This window comes from Myxine glutinosa, chromosome 5 (genome assembly GCF_964187855.1).
Source record: "Myxine glutinosa chromosome 5, kmMyxGlut1.1, whole genome shotgun sequence".
Lineage (NCBI taxonomy): Eukaryota > Metazoa > Chordata > Myxini > Myxiniformes > Myxinidae > Myxine > Myxine glutinosa.
The window spans coordinates 173,545,550-173,563,708 of record NC_136265.1 but is presented as its reverse complement, the minus strand read 5'-3'; the positions used below and the strand labels follow the sequence as shown (position 1 = coordinate 173,563,708).

General features: G+C 44.0%; 2 protein-coding genes across 2 annotated transcripts in view; one reads left to right on the top strand and one right to left on the bottom strand.

The window, feature by feature from the left end:
• DTD1 (D-aminoacyl-tRNA deacylase 1) overlaps nucleotides 1-18,159 on the bottom strand; it is a 903,613-nt gene that overhangs the window by 853,442 nt on the left and 32,012 nt on the right. The gene's annotated exons all lie outside the window — the stretch shown is intronic.
• The window catches only part of LOC137426716 (voltage-gated delayed rectifier potassium channel KCNH1), a 112,234-nt gene continuing 102,195 nt past the window's right edge, over nucleotides 8,121-18,159 (top strand). The window contains exons 1-3 of the mRNA XM_068115521.2: nucleotides 8,121-8,389; nucleotides 11,892-12,015; nucleotides 14,279-14,385. Coding sequence (XP_067971622.2) covers nucleotides 8,317-8,389; nucleotides 11,892-12,015; nucleotides 14,279-14,385 — 304 coding nt within the window. The 5' untranslated portion in view covers nucleotides 8,121-8,316. The remainder of the gene's footprint in view (nucleotides 8,390-11,891; nucleotides 12,016-14,278; nucleotides 14,386-18,159) is intronic.

The window sequence follows — 18,159 nt, the reverse complement described above, 5'->3', positions numbered from 1 at the left end:
AGGCATGCTGTTCACGAGATTTGCCAAGGTTTGGACAGGAATCGCTTGCCATGCAGTGACAATAGCCTGCTGCAATTCACGCACAGAGGTCGGCTGCTGGTCCAAGTGGCCGATTTAACGCGTTAATTCTGCCCACAAGTTCTCTATCGGATTCATATCTGGGGACCGTGCATTGTCATCTTGGAAGACAAAGTTTCCTCGAAAGGCTGCACGAGCAAATGGAAGCAATGTTTCTTCCAGAATGGCCCTGCACTTGAACTGGTTCAGGTTTCCATTCAGAACAACCAGGTCAGTTTTGCCCCCTGCATGAAAAGCAGCCCAAATGGTCACCCCACCACCTCCAGCTTGGACTCTTGGCACTATACAATCTTTGTTGTAGGCTTCATGCACTTGTCTGTGCACTCGGACGTGGCCATCTTGATGATAGACCAGAAATCTAGACTCGTCACTGAAGATCACATGATTCCAGTGTCCCGGCTGCCATTGACGGTGCTCTCTGGCCCACTGGAATCGGCGCTGGCAGTGTTGTCTGGTCAGGCGTGGCTTTCTCAGGGGACGCCTGGCACGATAGCCTGCTTGAACCAGTCGTTGGTTGACTCGCCTTCTGGATACAGGCACATTTGTCAGTTGCTGCCACTCAGCCCTAAGCCGATTAGCTGACTTGGTACTGCCATTGCGGACTAACCGGTGCAGCTGGCGATCATCCCTCCTTGTGGTTCTGCGGGGACGTCCTGGCCTCGGTATTGGAGTAGGGACACCCCTCTGAGCATTTCGTTTCAGGATCTTTGACACCTGACCTTGAATGATGCCATACTGCCGAGCAATAGCACGCTCTTTCATGCTGTAATTTTGTAAAGCCACCACTCAATGACAAACAGCATTGTCGAGTTGACGGACCATCTCCAGAGGAAGCGGCAATAACTTTTGGAGACGTGCAGCAGTTGTTTTCCACTAATACAGAATGCAACAACCCTTGTATACCCGACTGTGAAGCCAATCGTCAAATGCACCTGTCCGCACATTTTGCCACGCCACCTGTGATAAAATCCTGTTGTTGACTTCTTGCTGCGACAGACAATCAGTGACATGGTTCTTTTAACAAATAAATCACCAAAGTGTAAAAGAAACTCACCAGATTGATATACTGAGTTAAGAAAGTAAACCCAAGTCAAGAAAAAAAAAAAATTCCATATTAAATGCCAAGTCTGTATATCATATATCATCTATATAATATATCATCTACTATATATCATCTATATCATATATCATCTCCTATATATCATCTATATCATATATCATCTACTATATATCATCTATATCATATATCATCTACTATATATCATCTATATCATATATCATCTACTATATATCATCTATATCATATATCATCTCCTATATATCATCTATATCATATATCATCTACTATATATCATCTATATCATATATCATCTCCTATATATCATCTATCATATATCATCTACTATATATCATCTATATCATATATCATCCACTATATATCGATATCATATATCATCTACTACATATCATCGATAATCATATATCATCCACTATATATCATCTATATCATATATCATCCACTATATATCATCTATATCATATATCATCTACTATATATCATCTATATCATATATCATCCACTATATATCATCTATATCATATATCATCCACTATATATCATCTATATCATATATCATCCACTATATATCATCTATCATCCACTATATACCATCTATATCATATATCATCCACTATATATCATCTACTATATATCATCTATATCATATATCATCCACTATATATCATCTATATCATATATCATCCACTATATATCATCTATCATCCACTATATACCATCTATATCATATATCATCCACTATATATCATCTATATCATATATTATCCACTATATATCATCTATATCATATATCATCCACTATATATCATCTATCATCCACTATATACCATCTATATCATATATCATCCACTATATATCATCTATATTATATATCATCCACTATATATCATCTATATCATATATCATCTACTATATATCATCTATATCATATATCATCTACTATATATCATCTATATCATATATCATCTACTATATATCATCTATATCATATATCATCTACTATATATCATCTATATCATATATCATATATCATCCACTATATATCATCGATATCATATATCATCTACTATATATCATCTATATCATATATCATCTACTATATACCATCTATATCATATATCATCCACTATATATCATCTATATCATATATCATCCACTATATATCATCTATATCATATATCATCTATATCATATATCATCCACTATATATCATCTATATCATATATCATCCACTATATATCATCTATATCATGTATCATCTACTATATATCATCTATATCATATATCATCTACTATATATCATCGATAATCATATATCATCCACTATATATCATCTATATCATATATCATCTATATCATATATCATCTACTATATAAGAGAGCCTATTAGTGCAGCGGCATAGCAAACCAATTGTGCATTTTGTGATGGAAGCACCAAATTTGGCAGAATGATAGAATATTATATGGAGAACATTTTCAGATATGGAACCACTTTGGAATTCACCCCAATGTGGCCGCCATATTGGATTTCAAAATGGCGGCTTAAAAATCTTTAATTACAAATATTTCTGGTTCTATACCAGCTACAGCCTTGATTTTAGTGTCTGGATGTACAAACTTGAGGTCAAGGAATTGAATGGTTCTACTTAGAAGTTGATTTACTGACGCCATATTGGATGATGACATCATTGAGTGGCTTGGATCTGTCTGCCAGACGTTCCTTCTCAAATGAATGGAACTGATCTCTCCCAATCTGTAAAGCTGTACGCACAGTATCTACAACAGCTGGGCCCAAGATCTCCAGTGTGCCCAGGACCAGCAAATCTGTGCTTTCTTCTTCAAAGGGGCTGCCCATCTCTTCGATGACTGTTGTCAGTGCACGGACATCTTGGACGAACTTCTTCTGCACACTGTCGGTTTGCTCATGGTGGTGGGTGTGCTCTCCCCTTTGGCGCAGTTGCTGTAAGGTCTCAAATTCTGTGATGACCCGAGCAACTTCGGGGCCAGCCACCATCCACCGTCGAAGGGCACTTGGATTTTCAGTTAGGCCCACTGCCCCGCCATCGCCTTTGACCGTGGCATTGTTTTGTTCATGAGCCTGGTCTAGGGAGATGGCGGAGAAAGCATGCCTAGTCTTCTTGGATGTGAGGTGCCCCGCATGGAACTTGGCAGCAACATCTGGGTGTTTCTCTGCAATGCCAACCATGTCCCTGATGTGGACTGGTAACCAGCGAGCATAGTGGATATGACCCAATGCAGCGAACCATGCAGCTAGCTCTGGTAGGGTGTCCATGTACAGCGTGAAGTTGGACTCTCTCAGTGAACGTATGTAGAGGAGTATACAGAGCTCCAGGTTAAGTACAGTGGCCCAGTACTGAAACTGTGGACATGCCGCTGCTCTCTGGTCACACCATGCCTCGAACTCCAATGGTTCCTCATCTCTTGCAGTTGCTCTTTCGTTGTATATGTCATATGCACGATGCTGCAGTATGTGTAGGGCAGCAACAGTTACTTGGTGGGCGCGTCTTGTACGGCTGACGTGAGCTGCACGCAAGAAGGAGTCTGCTGTGCCAGCTGTTGCTATCTCTGCCTGAACCAATGCCTGTGTCCAACCGCTGTCTTGCAGCCAGTCTCCTGCTGTCTTCAAAGCTGCCATCTCTGTGTGTAGACCACCCAGCATGACCACAAAGAGATCTTCACCATGTGTGTCTGGCCAGTTCCATTGCACCTGCTTGGCGATCGCATAAAGTGGTTGGTCCAGTGTGACGACGGGTATCTGTCCAGGGTTTAGCTCATTGATCGCTGCTTTCACGACATCCATGGCATGGCGGATCATTGCCACTGAGTGGGCTTGGTCATGGAAGAGGGGAAGCAAGGCAGTGGGTGTGACTGTTATACTAGTATCCTTGGCCGATTGGTTCTCTGCGTGATGTGCAGCCCAATAAATGTTTCCTGGATTCTGTGTGTCACCACTGTCACATGCATCCTTCACAGTCTGGAGCCACCTCTTCTCTTTATCCAGTTCAGCTTGTGCAGGATTCCTCTGCAGCGACGCCTGGGTTCCAGCTGGTACAGGGTGGCTTTTGGCAAGTGAACTAACTGGTTGTACATCTGTGTAATACCGTGGAAGGTCCTCCACAGTCTTGACATTTGAGACACCCCCGATGATGACAATACCTCGGTCTGTGCCTTGATTGTCATAGTCTGGATGTTGTATCAATGAAATACCAGTTCCGTGGAAGGAGTCGTGTGCTGTCGTGGAACTGGGATTGTGGTCTATATTATCCACAGCTGATGTGGTGAACACTCCACCGCAGAGCTTTGGGGGACAGACCACCTTCTCCGCCCGAAAGCGCTGACAGACCCCGTTCCCCAGCTCTGCAGAGATCCGTAGCACTCTATCATAGGCAATGCTGATCCCTAGTCCAGATAATGTGTCAACCAGTTCCCTCTTTCTCGTATGGGCATGAAGCATCAAGCCAAGATATATTGGCAAAGGAGTCTCTTGACTAATGCTGTGTCGTACGTCTGTGCCTGCACCTCTCCTCTCATGCTTCACACTGTTGTATTTGAGAAGTTGAGCTATTGTCACAGACGCCGATGCCGATGACTGACATGCCTGATCTTTGATGCCTGCGCCCTCTAAAATCATGGAGACCATTGTCAGCAGCAGTTGTGGCACAGACTCTTCTTGACATTTGTTTGAGAAGGACCCATTGAAAGGCTGAGATGACTGGAACATATCCTTCCTTATAATCCCTGCAGCTCGTGCCAGGTGCACAACATCACTGTCAATATCATGTTGACATGCCTTGGCTAATGCACTGCCAATGTCTTCCTGAAACACCAGCAGGACATCTCTTCCCTGCCTGTGCTCCTGCAGATCAGGGAAGTGTGCCAGGATACGCTCCTTGAGTCTGGTTGTATGGACTCATGTTTCCAGCACAACTCCGAACTGTTCCATTCTCATTGTGTAGAGCTTGGTGAGGTCTGCCATCTTGAATACAGGAGCAGTGTCTTCTTCTTTAGCAGTTTCCTCTATGTATGTTACCAGTTCAGCAAGGACTATTGCTGAAATGACATCTACCGTGCTCTGGCTTTGCTCAGCAAGCTTTTTTGCTGCCCTCACGCGGTTGTATAGGGATGTCAAACATTTCCTATGGTACTTGGCCTCTCTTGCGACCATGTCCCCAGCACTCAGTTGGGCTAACAAAGTGGTATCCTGAAGAAACTCTGCAGCCTTGCGAACGTGTTTATCTTGTTCCAATGTTGCTGCTTGATGAAACTCCAAACCAAGCTCTTGCTGGCAGAAGAAGCACAAATTGTCGCATATGCTATCAACACAAGCTGCCTGAGACCTAGTAAGCTTGTACTTATCTGTGATTGTACTGGGGATAGGGCTTCCCTCTGAATGACTTCTCTTCTGTACCCGCTGTAGTTTGGTAGTGTTATATTTCACCCTGCATGACTTGTGCCACTTGGCTTGGTGGGCAGCTAGAGTGGCAGCTATCCCTTGGCCTTCATCCAGTCGTTGCAAGTCCACGTCTTGTGGCAGCTTGCCTAGTTTATTGAATGCTGATAGATTGTCTTCAAGTGTCTTGTATCCAGCACCTGCATCAGTTCTTTTCGTGACAGCAGGACACTGTAGGGACTCTCCTATATCAACTTGACACAGAACACAGAGTTCCCATACTGTCTTTATATTCATATGTTACATATGTAATATATGTACATTACATATGTAATAACGTTTCCAAATATGTATGAAAATACTGTCTTTATATTCGCGATAAGTTGCATAATCAAATACATGTTATCATTTTGTACAGGCAGTTAATAACATCAAAATGTGTCACAATAATTCATATCACCAAACATACACAGGCAGTCAGCAAAATCATATATACACATGCAGTCGGTATAACTTCACATCTACACAGGCAGTCAATGACAAAATATACACAGGCAGTCAATGGCATCAAACATACACGATTACAGAATATGCCATTTAGAGTTCGTCATCACTGTCCTGTGTGTCGTATCCGACAATATAGTCCGCATCGTTTTCACAGTCCGTTCCACACAAGGAAAGGTCGGTCAAATTGATTGGCAAATCGAATTGGTCGAATGGTCGATCAAAGCGATTGGTCGAATGGTCGAATGGTCGAATGGTCGAATTGGTCGAATGGAATTGGTCGATTGGTCGAATTGGTCGAATCGAATTGGTCGGAATTGGCAAATGTAAACATTGATTTTCAGATTTTCCATGTAATAACGTTTCCAAAAATGTATAGGTTTGCTAATCTACCATGATTTTGAACGAAAAAACATCGTGAACCTGAGTAAAAAAGGTGAAATGATGATTTGACATTTGTGATGGATTCTGATTTGGATGTAATTGCTTTTCCATTATATTTGCCCTCATTTCAAATATGTTAATGTTTGTTTTTTGCTTGACCAACGCTGGGTACTCCAGCTATAAACACTTATATACATTACTCAGTGTACAAATACAAATACAACTTTGTCTGGGGGGTAACATAGGCTATGTGGCCACGGCCTCATTTTGGGGTATGGGGGACCCGGGAGAGGAGTGTAAATTGTCTATGTAAATGTGTACGGTGTAGCGCCACCTGGTGATGGTGGCAGAGGATATTACAATTTCCTTTTTTACCTGGGCAACACTGAGGTTAACGCACTCTGCATGTGAAATTTTTTCCTCCTTCCCTTCCCCACCCCCTTCCCCCAAAATAGAGGGGCCTGTCAAAGCCACCCCAAAAAGATGTATATGTAGTATATCTTCCCTCTCCCCTCCCCCTTCCACTCCCCACATTCCCTTCCTCACCCCTCCCTCTCCTGCCTCCGCTCCCCCACGCCGGGCAACGCCGGTTACTCCTGTTCGTGTCATCTATATCTAGTGTTATATATAATTTTGGCCCCATTTCTCAAGGGTGAAGAATTACTTGTTAATTTTTAAAATTCTAGTGTCTGGATCCATATTTTCACCACAATGGAATCAATTGGTCAGTCACACACCCAACCTGACCACCAGGTCCATTGTTTTTTGAAATATCATGCTCACATAGTTATCACCGGCACCATGAACAAATTACTGCTCTAAGTTGCAGAGGGAGGGGGGCACTGCATCAGTAGCACGGAGGTGCAGACCTGAAGCCATTTGCTGCATACAAAAGAGGAAGAAGAAGAAGCGTTATACTGGGTTGGTCTGTTTGGCGTTCCCAAATTTGAACCACTGGCTCAAGATGCTCATGAACCCAGGTTTAAATCCTCTCAACAATAGTATCGATGTTTGTCCATTATGTAGTAATGTGTGGATGTCTACTAATGTCCCGCCATGTGATTTGTCATTTGTGTACATGAAGATCCACCATGGACGAAATGAGATCAGTGTAAAATAATATAATAATCAATTACAATTAATCGACAATAAAAGTGTCTCAATGAAAGGGCCATTTAAAGAGCCGAAGGAGCGCATCGATTGTTTTTATTGACTGCAGTCCATCTGCGGCCATGACCGAGTAAGTTACACCTCATGTTTCAAATGTTTCTCTCCGAGCTGTTGTTTGGTGGCAGCAACATGATTGGTCGAAGCTTGTGCCAAATTTTCCCATGTGTTGAGACCTATCGAGGTAACAATTCAAAGCACATCCATTGCTTACTGTATTGGCTCCTGCGATGGATGTGCACTGTGCAGGTAAAGGGTTAATTTCGGTCCTCCGTGGATCCACGTTTCGGACGGGCAACCTGGGCAATGCCTGCTGGACCCGGAAGAGAGGATTTCCAAAACAAACTGCAGGAATTCGATATCCGCAGTGCGCGAATCCCGGGACACGAACAGGAGTCGGTACCCGCCCTCCCGAGCACCGCTCCGCAGGACACCCGTCGCTTCCTTGCGCCAGGAGGCGGAGCAAGGGGCGGAGTGATTTTAGCCACGCCCACAAGCGCAGCAGCGGTCGCGCAGGAGGGAGAGCCGAAGACCTCGCGGTGCGCGCGCTTTACACGGTCCTGGGTACCTGCTCGTGCTCGATCGGGGTGTGACCGTCCACGTTAGTCACCGGTATGTTCCGGGGTTCCCGCTCGCTGTGTGTGCTGCCGGCTTGCGGTACGAAGCACCTCCCAACGGCGCCGCAGCGCACATCATGCCCGGAGGGACCCGCGGCCTCGTCGCTCCGCAGAACACCTTCCTCGAGAACATTGTCCGCAGAGCGAACGGTGAGCGCAAGGTGCACGGTCTCCATAAGGACGTGCTTCGCCGTTATGATCGGGCGTTTCCATAAGAACAACCATTATGGATTGTGGGCACACAATCCCCGCGCATGCGGTACCCGATGTAAACCGTGGTGATACCTGCTCTCAAATACCGTGATGACTCGGCCGGGCCAGGTGAGCGGTGGGACGAACGTGCTCACGTCCTGCATTGCTGCCTTTGATTCCCAGTGTTCCCGCGTTCTGGTCGACAGGATAAAAGTTGGACAGGATGGTCCACTACTAGGTGGTCTCCATCCTCGGTGGGTTTTGTAAAGTATCGACTTCGGTGGTGGTTTCGTTTGCAGCCTGTGACTGCTGCTTGCTGCATCATTTTTCTGGGGGCGTGGCTGTGCCACTGATACGATTCCCTCCCATCACCAGTCAAGGTGGTACTCATTTTGCCAACCTCGGAAGGATGACAGCTTGAGTCAACCCACCTGGTGTGAATTCAACAGAATGACAGGTGCTCAAACTCAAGACCCTAATGACAGGTGCTCAAGCCACCTTCACCGTTAAACCAACACCAGGTTTGACTGATAAATAAATAAATAAATAAATTCGGAAAGCGAAGATTAGAAGATGACGTCATGGCGGTGACAAGAATGGGTTCAAATCCCACGTTGTTCATCGAGCCCTAACGTGCTTGTCCTTCAGGTAACCTGCATACAACCTGTACCACATGCCTGGAACAATGGTGTATATTGATTAAGATTCGGTCGCTCTCGCCTCCAATCTGTCTCGCCAGGGTTAAAATCCCGACGTAACTATAAACTGCCATTCTGGTGTTTCACAGGTAGGGTGATTCATCAACGTGTGCGCTGTCCCTCGTTAAGCTGGCTGTCCCGTCTGGCAGCATTAGTCAGTGGACGTCAAAGATCCCACGGTGTCCTTCACGAATACGAAGCGCGAGTTATTACCGGCATCCTTAACAAATCACAAATTCTTGCTCCAACTATTATAATTACATTTGCTGCATTCAAAGAAGAAGAAGAAGTGTTAACAAATCACAAATTCTTGCTCCAACTATTATAATTACATTTGCTGCATTCAAAGAAGAAGAAGAAGTGTTAACAAATCACAAATTCTTGCTCCAACTATTATAATTACATTTGCTGCATTCAAAGAAGAAGAAGAAGAAGAAGAAGAGGAAGAAGAAGTAGTAGTAGTAGTGTTACAGTGGTTTGGTCTGTTTGGCGTTCCCAAATTTGAACCACTGGCTCAAGATGCTCATGAATCCAGGTTTAAGTCCCACGGTGGCATTTAAACGGTTGCTCTACATTGTTACTGAGTGACACTGAACAAGGAATGGCAGAATTCCCCAATGTCTGTCTCCAATACCCCTTCCTTGCGGTGATTTACATGGTGATGTCATCCCACCATCTCGTAATCCTTGCTTATTCTCGCTCTTCTTCTCCCCTTTTCCTCCACTCTCACTCATCCTGTTTGTTTCCAAGTCCGACGACCTTCTTCTCGCATCCTCCTTTCTCCATCTGTCATTTGCTCTTGCTCGGTATCGATGTAGCTGGGGCTTGTAGGCCCATTATTTGCTCTCTGTGAGGTGTAAGTTGATCACGCGACTTCTCTCGTACACCATTGTTTCAAAGAGCAGCAGGAGCATAATGAAGTCGTGCATTGATTTAGAAGTCATTTAGTCTGGAGTCGACGAAAATAATCTGCTGCGATCCCGTTGTGGCAGCTGCCCTGCGATCCTTTTGTGACTGGTGCCCTGCGATCCTTTTGTGACTGGTGCCCTACGATCCTTTTGTGACTGGTGCCCTGCGATCCTTTTGTGACCGGTGCCCTGTGATCCTTTTGTGACTGGTGCCCTGTGATCCTTTTGTGACTGGTGTCCTGTGATCCTTTTGTGACTGGTGCCCTGCGATCCTTTTGTGACTGGTGCCCTGCGATCCTTTTGTGACTGGGGCCTACGATCCTTTTGTGACTGGTGCCCTGTGATCCTTTTGTGACTGGTGCCCCGTGATCCTTTTGTGACTGGTGCCCTGTGATCCTTTTGTGACTGGTGCCCTGTGATCCTTTTGTGACTGGTGCCCTGTGATCCTTTTGTGACTGGTGCCCTGTGATCCTTTTGTGACTGGTGCCCTGGGATCCTTTTGTGACTGGTGCCCTGCGATCCTTTTGTGACTGGTGCCCTGCGATCCGTTTGTGACTGGTGCCCTGCGATCCTTTTGTGACTGGTGCCCTGCGATCCTTTTGTGACTGGTGCCCTGCGATCCTTTTGTGACAGGTGCCCTGCGATCCTTTTGTGACTGGTGCCCTGCGATCCTTTTGTGACTGGTGCCCTGCGATCCTTTTGTGGCAGGTGCCCTGCGATCCTTTTGTGGCAGGTGCCCTGCGATCCTTTTGTGGCAGCTGCCCTGCGATCCTTTTGTGACAGGTGCTCTGCGATCCTTTTGTGACAGGTGCCCTACGATCCCGTTGTGGCAGCTGCCCTGCGATCCTTTTGTGACTGGTGCCCTGCGATCCTTTTGTGGCAGGTGCCCTGCGATCCTTTTGTGACAGGTGCCCTACGATCCTTTTGTGACTGGTGCCCTGTGATCCTTTTGTGACAGGTGCTCTGTGATCCTTTTGTGACAGGTGCCCTACAATCCTTTTGTGACGGGTGCCCTGCGATCCTTTTGTGACTGGTGCTCTGCGACCCTTTTGTGACGGGTGCTCTGCGATCCTATTGTGATGGCAGGTGCCCGGCGATCGCGTTGTGGTGGAACGTACCCAGTAATTCCGTTGTGGCAGGTGCCCGGCAATCCCGTTGTAGTGGCAGGTGCCCGGCGATCCCATTGTGGCTAGTGTTATTGGAATGTTCTTTGCACAGGATTGTACCTTTTGCTTTAAGGGAATATTGTGTTATGTTTGTGACTATACAACAGAATGCCTTCCTGTTGCTTACCCTTTTTGTATACATATACCCGTTGTTGTTTTATTTTCTTTCTTTTTCATTCAATCTATCTCCTCATTCCCTTTTCCCGAAATTCCTTACATGCGTCATCTCTCTGTCCCTCTTCCCTCTACACCTACCCACACCTTCATTCACCAACCATCTTCCATTCCTATTTCCCTCCTCTCTTCTCAGATGGATATTCTATCCTCCCTTTTTCTCATCATTGTGTGTTTACTCTTTATCCTTTATGGTTTATATCCTTTATGGTATCCTTGCCGCATCGTAAGAGCGCGACCAGGGGTTGGCGTCAGGAAGGGCATCCGGCCATAAAAACATTGCCTCAAACAGGGAACCATGATTGTCATGGGGCCCGCAAGGCTAACCCCCGCTCTAGCGGGGAAAATGGCCTTAAAACGAGCATTCATTCATTCATTCATTCATTCATTCTTTATGCTTAAACGAACGTTCTTTTTATTTACTCTTGATATTTTTTGATTTTCTTTGTTCTTCCCTCCCTCATTGTTCTCTCTAACCCTCACCCCTTGCCGCTCTTGACCTTCTACAAATCAGACACCAACTTCTTGCTTGGAAATGCACAAATCCTCGACTGGCCGGTGGTCTACAGTAACGATGGCTTCTGCAAGCTGTCGGGGTTCCACCGTGCTGAGGTCATGCAGAAAAGCTGCACTTGTCGGTACGACCCCGACCCTTCCTGTGTGAATGTAGCACGAGTATTCATTTAGACCTGATACAAATTTGAGCTCTATAAGAGGCTCGATGTTGATGACAGCAAGCTCGCAATCTGCAATTTTTCATTTGGTTTCCATGGGTTACAGAGACTCTTGTTGTAGCAATATTTACGTTGAGCCGCAACGACAGCGTGTCTACCATGTTGTCCCATTTATACATAGACAAATGATCTGGAGTAATGCATTCGATCGTGTGTGTGTGTGTGTGTGTGTGTGTGTGTGTGTGTGTGTGTGTGTGTGTGTGTGTGCGTGTGTGTGTGTTCGTGTGTTTGTCAACAAGATATCTGGAAAAGTTCTGAACGGATTTGGATGAAAGTTGGTGGGATGAAAGTGATTGCACTTGGGATAAGGAAGAATTGATTAGTTTTTGGTGAAGCTCAGGAAATTATTCCGGATCCAGGAAGTTTTTTTGGGAATTTGTTTTTCTGTTTTCCTTTAAAAACCATTTTCTCTGCAATAATTGGACCTATTGAGAGCAAATTTTTACCATAGGAGGGACTCGGTCTGCAGAATATTTTAATGGTAATTATGAAGTCACAGGTCACGTGGTTCGGCCGCCATATTGTTTTGAGTGAAAAACACTAAAATCAAATTTTCTCCAAAACGCCTGAACAGATCGAGGCCAAACTTTGCAGGCAGAATCGCATACCCATGACGACCAAAAAAGTCAGCGAGCATGACGTCATGCATCACATGGTTTCAGAGTTATGACGTTTTTAAGCACAAACATTTAAAACCTAGCTCCTCCCTCATTTGTGATCCAATCGAGGGGAAACTTCACAAATCTGTTCAGCATATCAGTCTACTAAAATGCCCTTTTGGAATTTGCGATAGGTCACGTGGTTTGGCAGATATCGTTAATTAAACGCAAATAATAAAAACATTTATATCTCTTGAACCACATCATTGATCGACGTGAAACTTCATACTGTAGGAGAAGTCATGAAGAGTAACAAGTGTGCAAAATTTGAAGATGATTGGATGTACGGTCTGGAAGCTGGAAGTTGTTATTGCGTGAAGAAGAAGTCTTCGACTGTTGACGATTAATTAATTATTTATCACATGTACAGACTTGCAGGCATCGTTTGACACAATGTCCCGGGTTAATTTGAACCTCCAATAAAATTATAATTCCAGATTTGTCAATGGCTGAGGTATATTAACAAACGAATAAAACAGATTTGGCAAAATTTGAACTTTTTTTTTTTGAAGATCGCATATTCACCAAGGGTTGTGAGAGGCTGCGGAAGAAGAAATCCCACATGGGCTTCCCAGACCAAATCAATAATTCTGGTTCTGGCTCTGCGATTTTCAGGTTTATTACTCCCGCCAGGGAGTAATGCATTCGATCGTGTCCGTCCGTGTGTGTATGTGTTCGTATGTTCATGTGTTCGTGTGTTTGTGAACAAGATATCTGGAAAGGTTCTGAACGGATTTGGATGAAAGTTGGTGGGATGATTGCCCTTGGGATAAGGAAGAATTGATTAGTTTTTGGTGAAGCTCAGGATATTATTCTGGATCCAGGAATTTTTTGGGGGAATTTTTTTGGGGAATTTTTTTGGGAAAGATTTTTTCTGTTTTACTGCATTAAAGCTTTTATTCTTATTCTTAAATGATGTTTTTCTCCTCCAATTCCGAGATATATCAAAATTAATTCTCTGACAGTTAGGGCCTACTTTCTTTTTCATTTATTGTTTTGGGGAGAGGGGATGTTAAACAAAACGTATTATTCCAACTAAACCCACGGCGGGAGTATGCGCTCTACTGAGTGGCGTTCTAGTTCGTCTTGCGTCCGACCAGCAACCATACTGTGGTTTTGGCAAAATGGTGTTTAGACCTCGATGTTCTCAAGATTGGATCTTGTCTCGATATTTTTGAAATTAGCTTGTCGTGGTATATCTATAATATTGAATGTAGCCATTTGATTTGTAGCCATGGTTGGCTCCGTCCATAGGAAGGACGTACAGCTGGACGACCCGTCTCCCATCCCACGTTGTCTTTCACGAAGAGTACGCTAGTTATCGCCAGTACCCTGATCAAATTATCAAGTCCTGCAAGTGGTCTGGTCTTCTTGGATATCCCTTGACACCAATAAGTTACCTGGTATGCTATCTCAGTGTGGTGGTTGTCTGGATGATAAGTAGCGTAACGGAATGTTTCTTGTGTCATGATAATCGGGATGTGTCACTGAACAACTATTTTTTGCAGTTTTATGTACAGTGAACTCACGGATAAGGATACGATTGAGAAGGTACGGCAGACCTTTGAGAACTACGAATCAAATTCCCTTGAAATCCTCATGTACAAGAAGAACCGTGAGTTCAGAACCACCTTTCTCTCCTCCTTTTTACCTCCACCACCCTTATCCGCGCTTTCATCGCCTCTTTGATTGCTACTCCCATTAGCTTTCATTACCATCGACACCGAAGGTGGATGGTGGTTATGTTTTCACCCCTGTCTGTTTGTTTGTCTGTGAACAAGATATCTCAAAAGGTTGTGGACGGATTCACACGAAATTTGGCAGAAAGGCAGTGTATGTGACAAGGACGAAATGATTCGACTTTGGTGAAAATCCGGATCCGATCAGAATTTTAAAAATTATTCTTCACCATTGGGAGATGGGGCTAAAACCGATTATATGGCAAGATATCTCAAAAAGTTATGGATGGATTAGGACGAAACTTGGTGGATCGGTTGGGTGTGTAACAAGGACAAATAGATTCGATTTTGGTGAAGATCTGAATATGGATTCTGATACAATATATATATATATTTTTTTACGTGATTCTTCACCATTGAGAGATCGGGTGAAAAGCGATATATAACATGATATTTAAAAAAGTTATGGACGAGTTATGACTAAACTTGTGGACGAGTTGGATAGATGACAAGAACAAGCCGATTAGATTTTGGTTCAGGTCCGAATCCAGATCCGGCCCATCAATGGAATACAAAACATAAACTGTTCATCCTGGCGGAGGTATGTGCTCTACGGAGTGCTGATATAGTTTCTTTCTTTATCTAGTTCTCTCTCATTTCAAAATTTCCCTCTCAATCTGAACATTCCTTACTTTAGCCCTCCATATTCCTTACCCCCTGCCTAGAGTGGTCAAAAAAACACAAAGGAACAAATTTCCTTTTTCCACAAGGTTATTTTTATTCCTTTATACTTAAATTAAAAGCACACGCAATTTTTTCACAAAAAAACAATATTTAGGGGTCGCCCCATGTTGCACTCGTAAATCAGAGGTCACACGTAGCATAAACCTTTCATCAATGAGGACCGATCCCGAAGTTCGTTGAAAAACCTATCGTCAGTCCACTGTCTGTCGTTTACTATCGTCAGTCCACTGTCTGTCGTTTACTATCGTCAGTCCACTGTCTGTCGTTTACTATCGTCAGTCCACTGTCTGTCCTTCACTATCGTCAGTCCACTGTCTGTCGTTTACTATCGTCAGTCCAATGTCTGGCCAGACAGTGGACCAACGATACTTTTTTCAATGAACTTCGGGACCGGTCCTCTCGGATGAAAATAGTAAACGACACGGCGGAACGGGTCATCAACCTGATCCAAAAATACGAGATACTGACAAAAGACGAAGAACAGAAACGGTTCTTTGTTCGACTGGTGGTAAATCACAGAAAAAAGCTCCCCACTCCATCAACGCCAGCGCTGTCATAGTTTTTCAAGCGAATGATTATTTTATGCTATGTGGGACCTCTGATTTACGAGTGCAACATGGGGCTTTGATAAATATTTTAATAAATAAATTCTGATAAATATTTTTTTTTGTGAAAAAGAATTTGTGGGCTTTTCATTTACGTATAAAGGAATAAAAATAACCTTGTGGAAAAAGGAAATTTGTTCCTTTTTTTTGGACCACCCTACCCCTGCCCTAACCACCAGTCTAATTTTCCCAATGTACTTCCTTCATGCCTAAACCCCTTATATTTCACCCTATCCCATTATATGTTATTTCTTTTGTTCACTTGGTAGGATTTTGGGTGGTACTGCCTTTTCATTGGCCATGTTTTGGTACACATCACAAGTTGTCTTGAGGGTATTAACATTCTACTACAAATGCAGACTCTTATCACGTGTACACCAAACTAGGCAGGACATGTAAATCGGCTTCCTCTCTCAAGGGCGTTCGTGAGCCAGCTGGGTTGTCACTGACAATCCAATCGTGGCATCGTAATTCTTCCGTGACTGGCTCCCATTTCAGAAGTGTGGCATGCCTGTTTTCGATACTCCACGATACTATATTTTCTGCCAGACAAAGGATCCAGTGCAGTCCTTGCCGCTAAGCCGCCATAAATTAGAACTGCCATGCGAATACAGGATTTTGTGCTCCACTCCCATCACACTCCATTCTCACATTAATTTCTAGTCTTGGCTGCGAAATACGTGCAGGTCGTGAAGTGATCTTTTTGCCACCATAGCTGCGTTTGTTCTGTCCTTGTGCTTTACAAATCACAGCAGTGTGATGAGCACATGACGGCCTTCCAGGCCTATCATGCTGAGCCAAGCGTGAGTCAGGCCTAGCATCAGATCCGTGAATAGTCATGTATAGTCTAAGCTTGAGTCAGGCCTAGCATCAGATTCGTGAACGGTTACGTATCGTCTAAGCGTGAGTCAGTGCTAGCAGATTCGTGAACAGTCACGTATAGACTAAGCGTGAGTCAGTGCTAGCAGATTTGTGAACAGTCACGTATAGTCCAAGCGCGAGTCAGGTCTAGCATCAGATTCGTGAACAGTCACGTATAGTCCAAGCGTGAGTCAAGTCTAGCATCAGATTTGTGAACAGTCACGTATAGTCTAAGCGTGAGTCAGACCTAGCATCAGATTTGTGAACAGTCACGTATAGTCTAAGCGTGAGTCAAGTCTAGCATCAGATTCGTGAACAGTCACGTATAGTCTAAGCGTGAGTCAAGTCTAGCATCAGATTCGTGAACAGTCACGTATAGTCTAAGCGTGAGTCAGACAGATTGTCAGGGAATTTACTGGGGGACTCACAGGACTCCAAAGACCGGACACAGGTTACAAAAGGTCTCGTTTATTAAACTGTATTCACTTCATCCAATTACCAAAATGATACCGCATAATATAATGGATCAGGTTTAACTCTTTTCGCTGGTCCTTCTCTCCATCCGACACTCCCGTTCGGTCAGCGCTTCACGTAGCAAGTACTCGTTCATTCCATCGTTCCGTCGGGCAGGGCTTCTGAGGACCAGTGTACTTTACTCAACGTTTGCTCTCGTTATATCGCCAAACTGGACTTAATCTCCTCTCCGCTAATGTCCCGAGGTCATGCATCGCACCGAGTCCTGGCATCAGCTCGCTCCCCTCCTGCTGTGTAAATGGAAATCACAGCAGGGGGGGTGCTCTAGCCTGGGGCCTTGACCAGGTGTTTCAAGAGATTACATTGTTCATACACATAAAATGTATCTGCTTTGTTACCAGGTTAATTAATAAGTTACCAGGGCCAATCAATATGTTACACTGAGTTACACTTCCACAATTCCCTCATCTTTTTGTTTTTGTTTATATTAACCATTAATCTAAACATCAATATAAGTAAACAATCAATCACTACTAGTAAACATCATTACAAGTATAAGTAAATAATCAATCACTTTGGTAATCAAATTCCCTTAGGCATACACCGTCATCCTGCAAGAATCACAAAACATTTCGTTGGTCATTGACTCCTTCCATATTGTTCAATCTATTGCATTTGCATCACAAATATATTTTCAAAACAACACTTCACCATCACCAAGATACAACAATTTCACTTCATTTTCAAGTTTTGTAAAACATCTGCACCATCTGGCAAAAACGTTTGCCTCCACACAAATGTTGACTTTGTTTGAAAGGAAGGGCTGATCACTTGTGTTTGAATCCAGGTATGAAACATTTTCTCCTAATGTCTTCATAGCTCCTGCACTACTTCGTGTAGGATTTCGCTGTTGTGGTAACATTGCGGAGTCATAGACTGACCCTGCTCTCCTTGTAGCATTCTTGCCACTTTTTGCTGTAAACCATAGTAATTCCTGAACAAGGCCTTCACCCAGTTGTAGTCGAC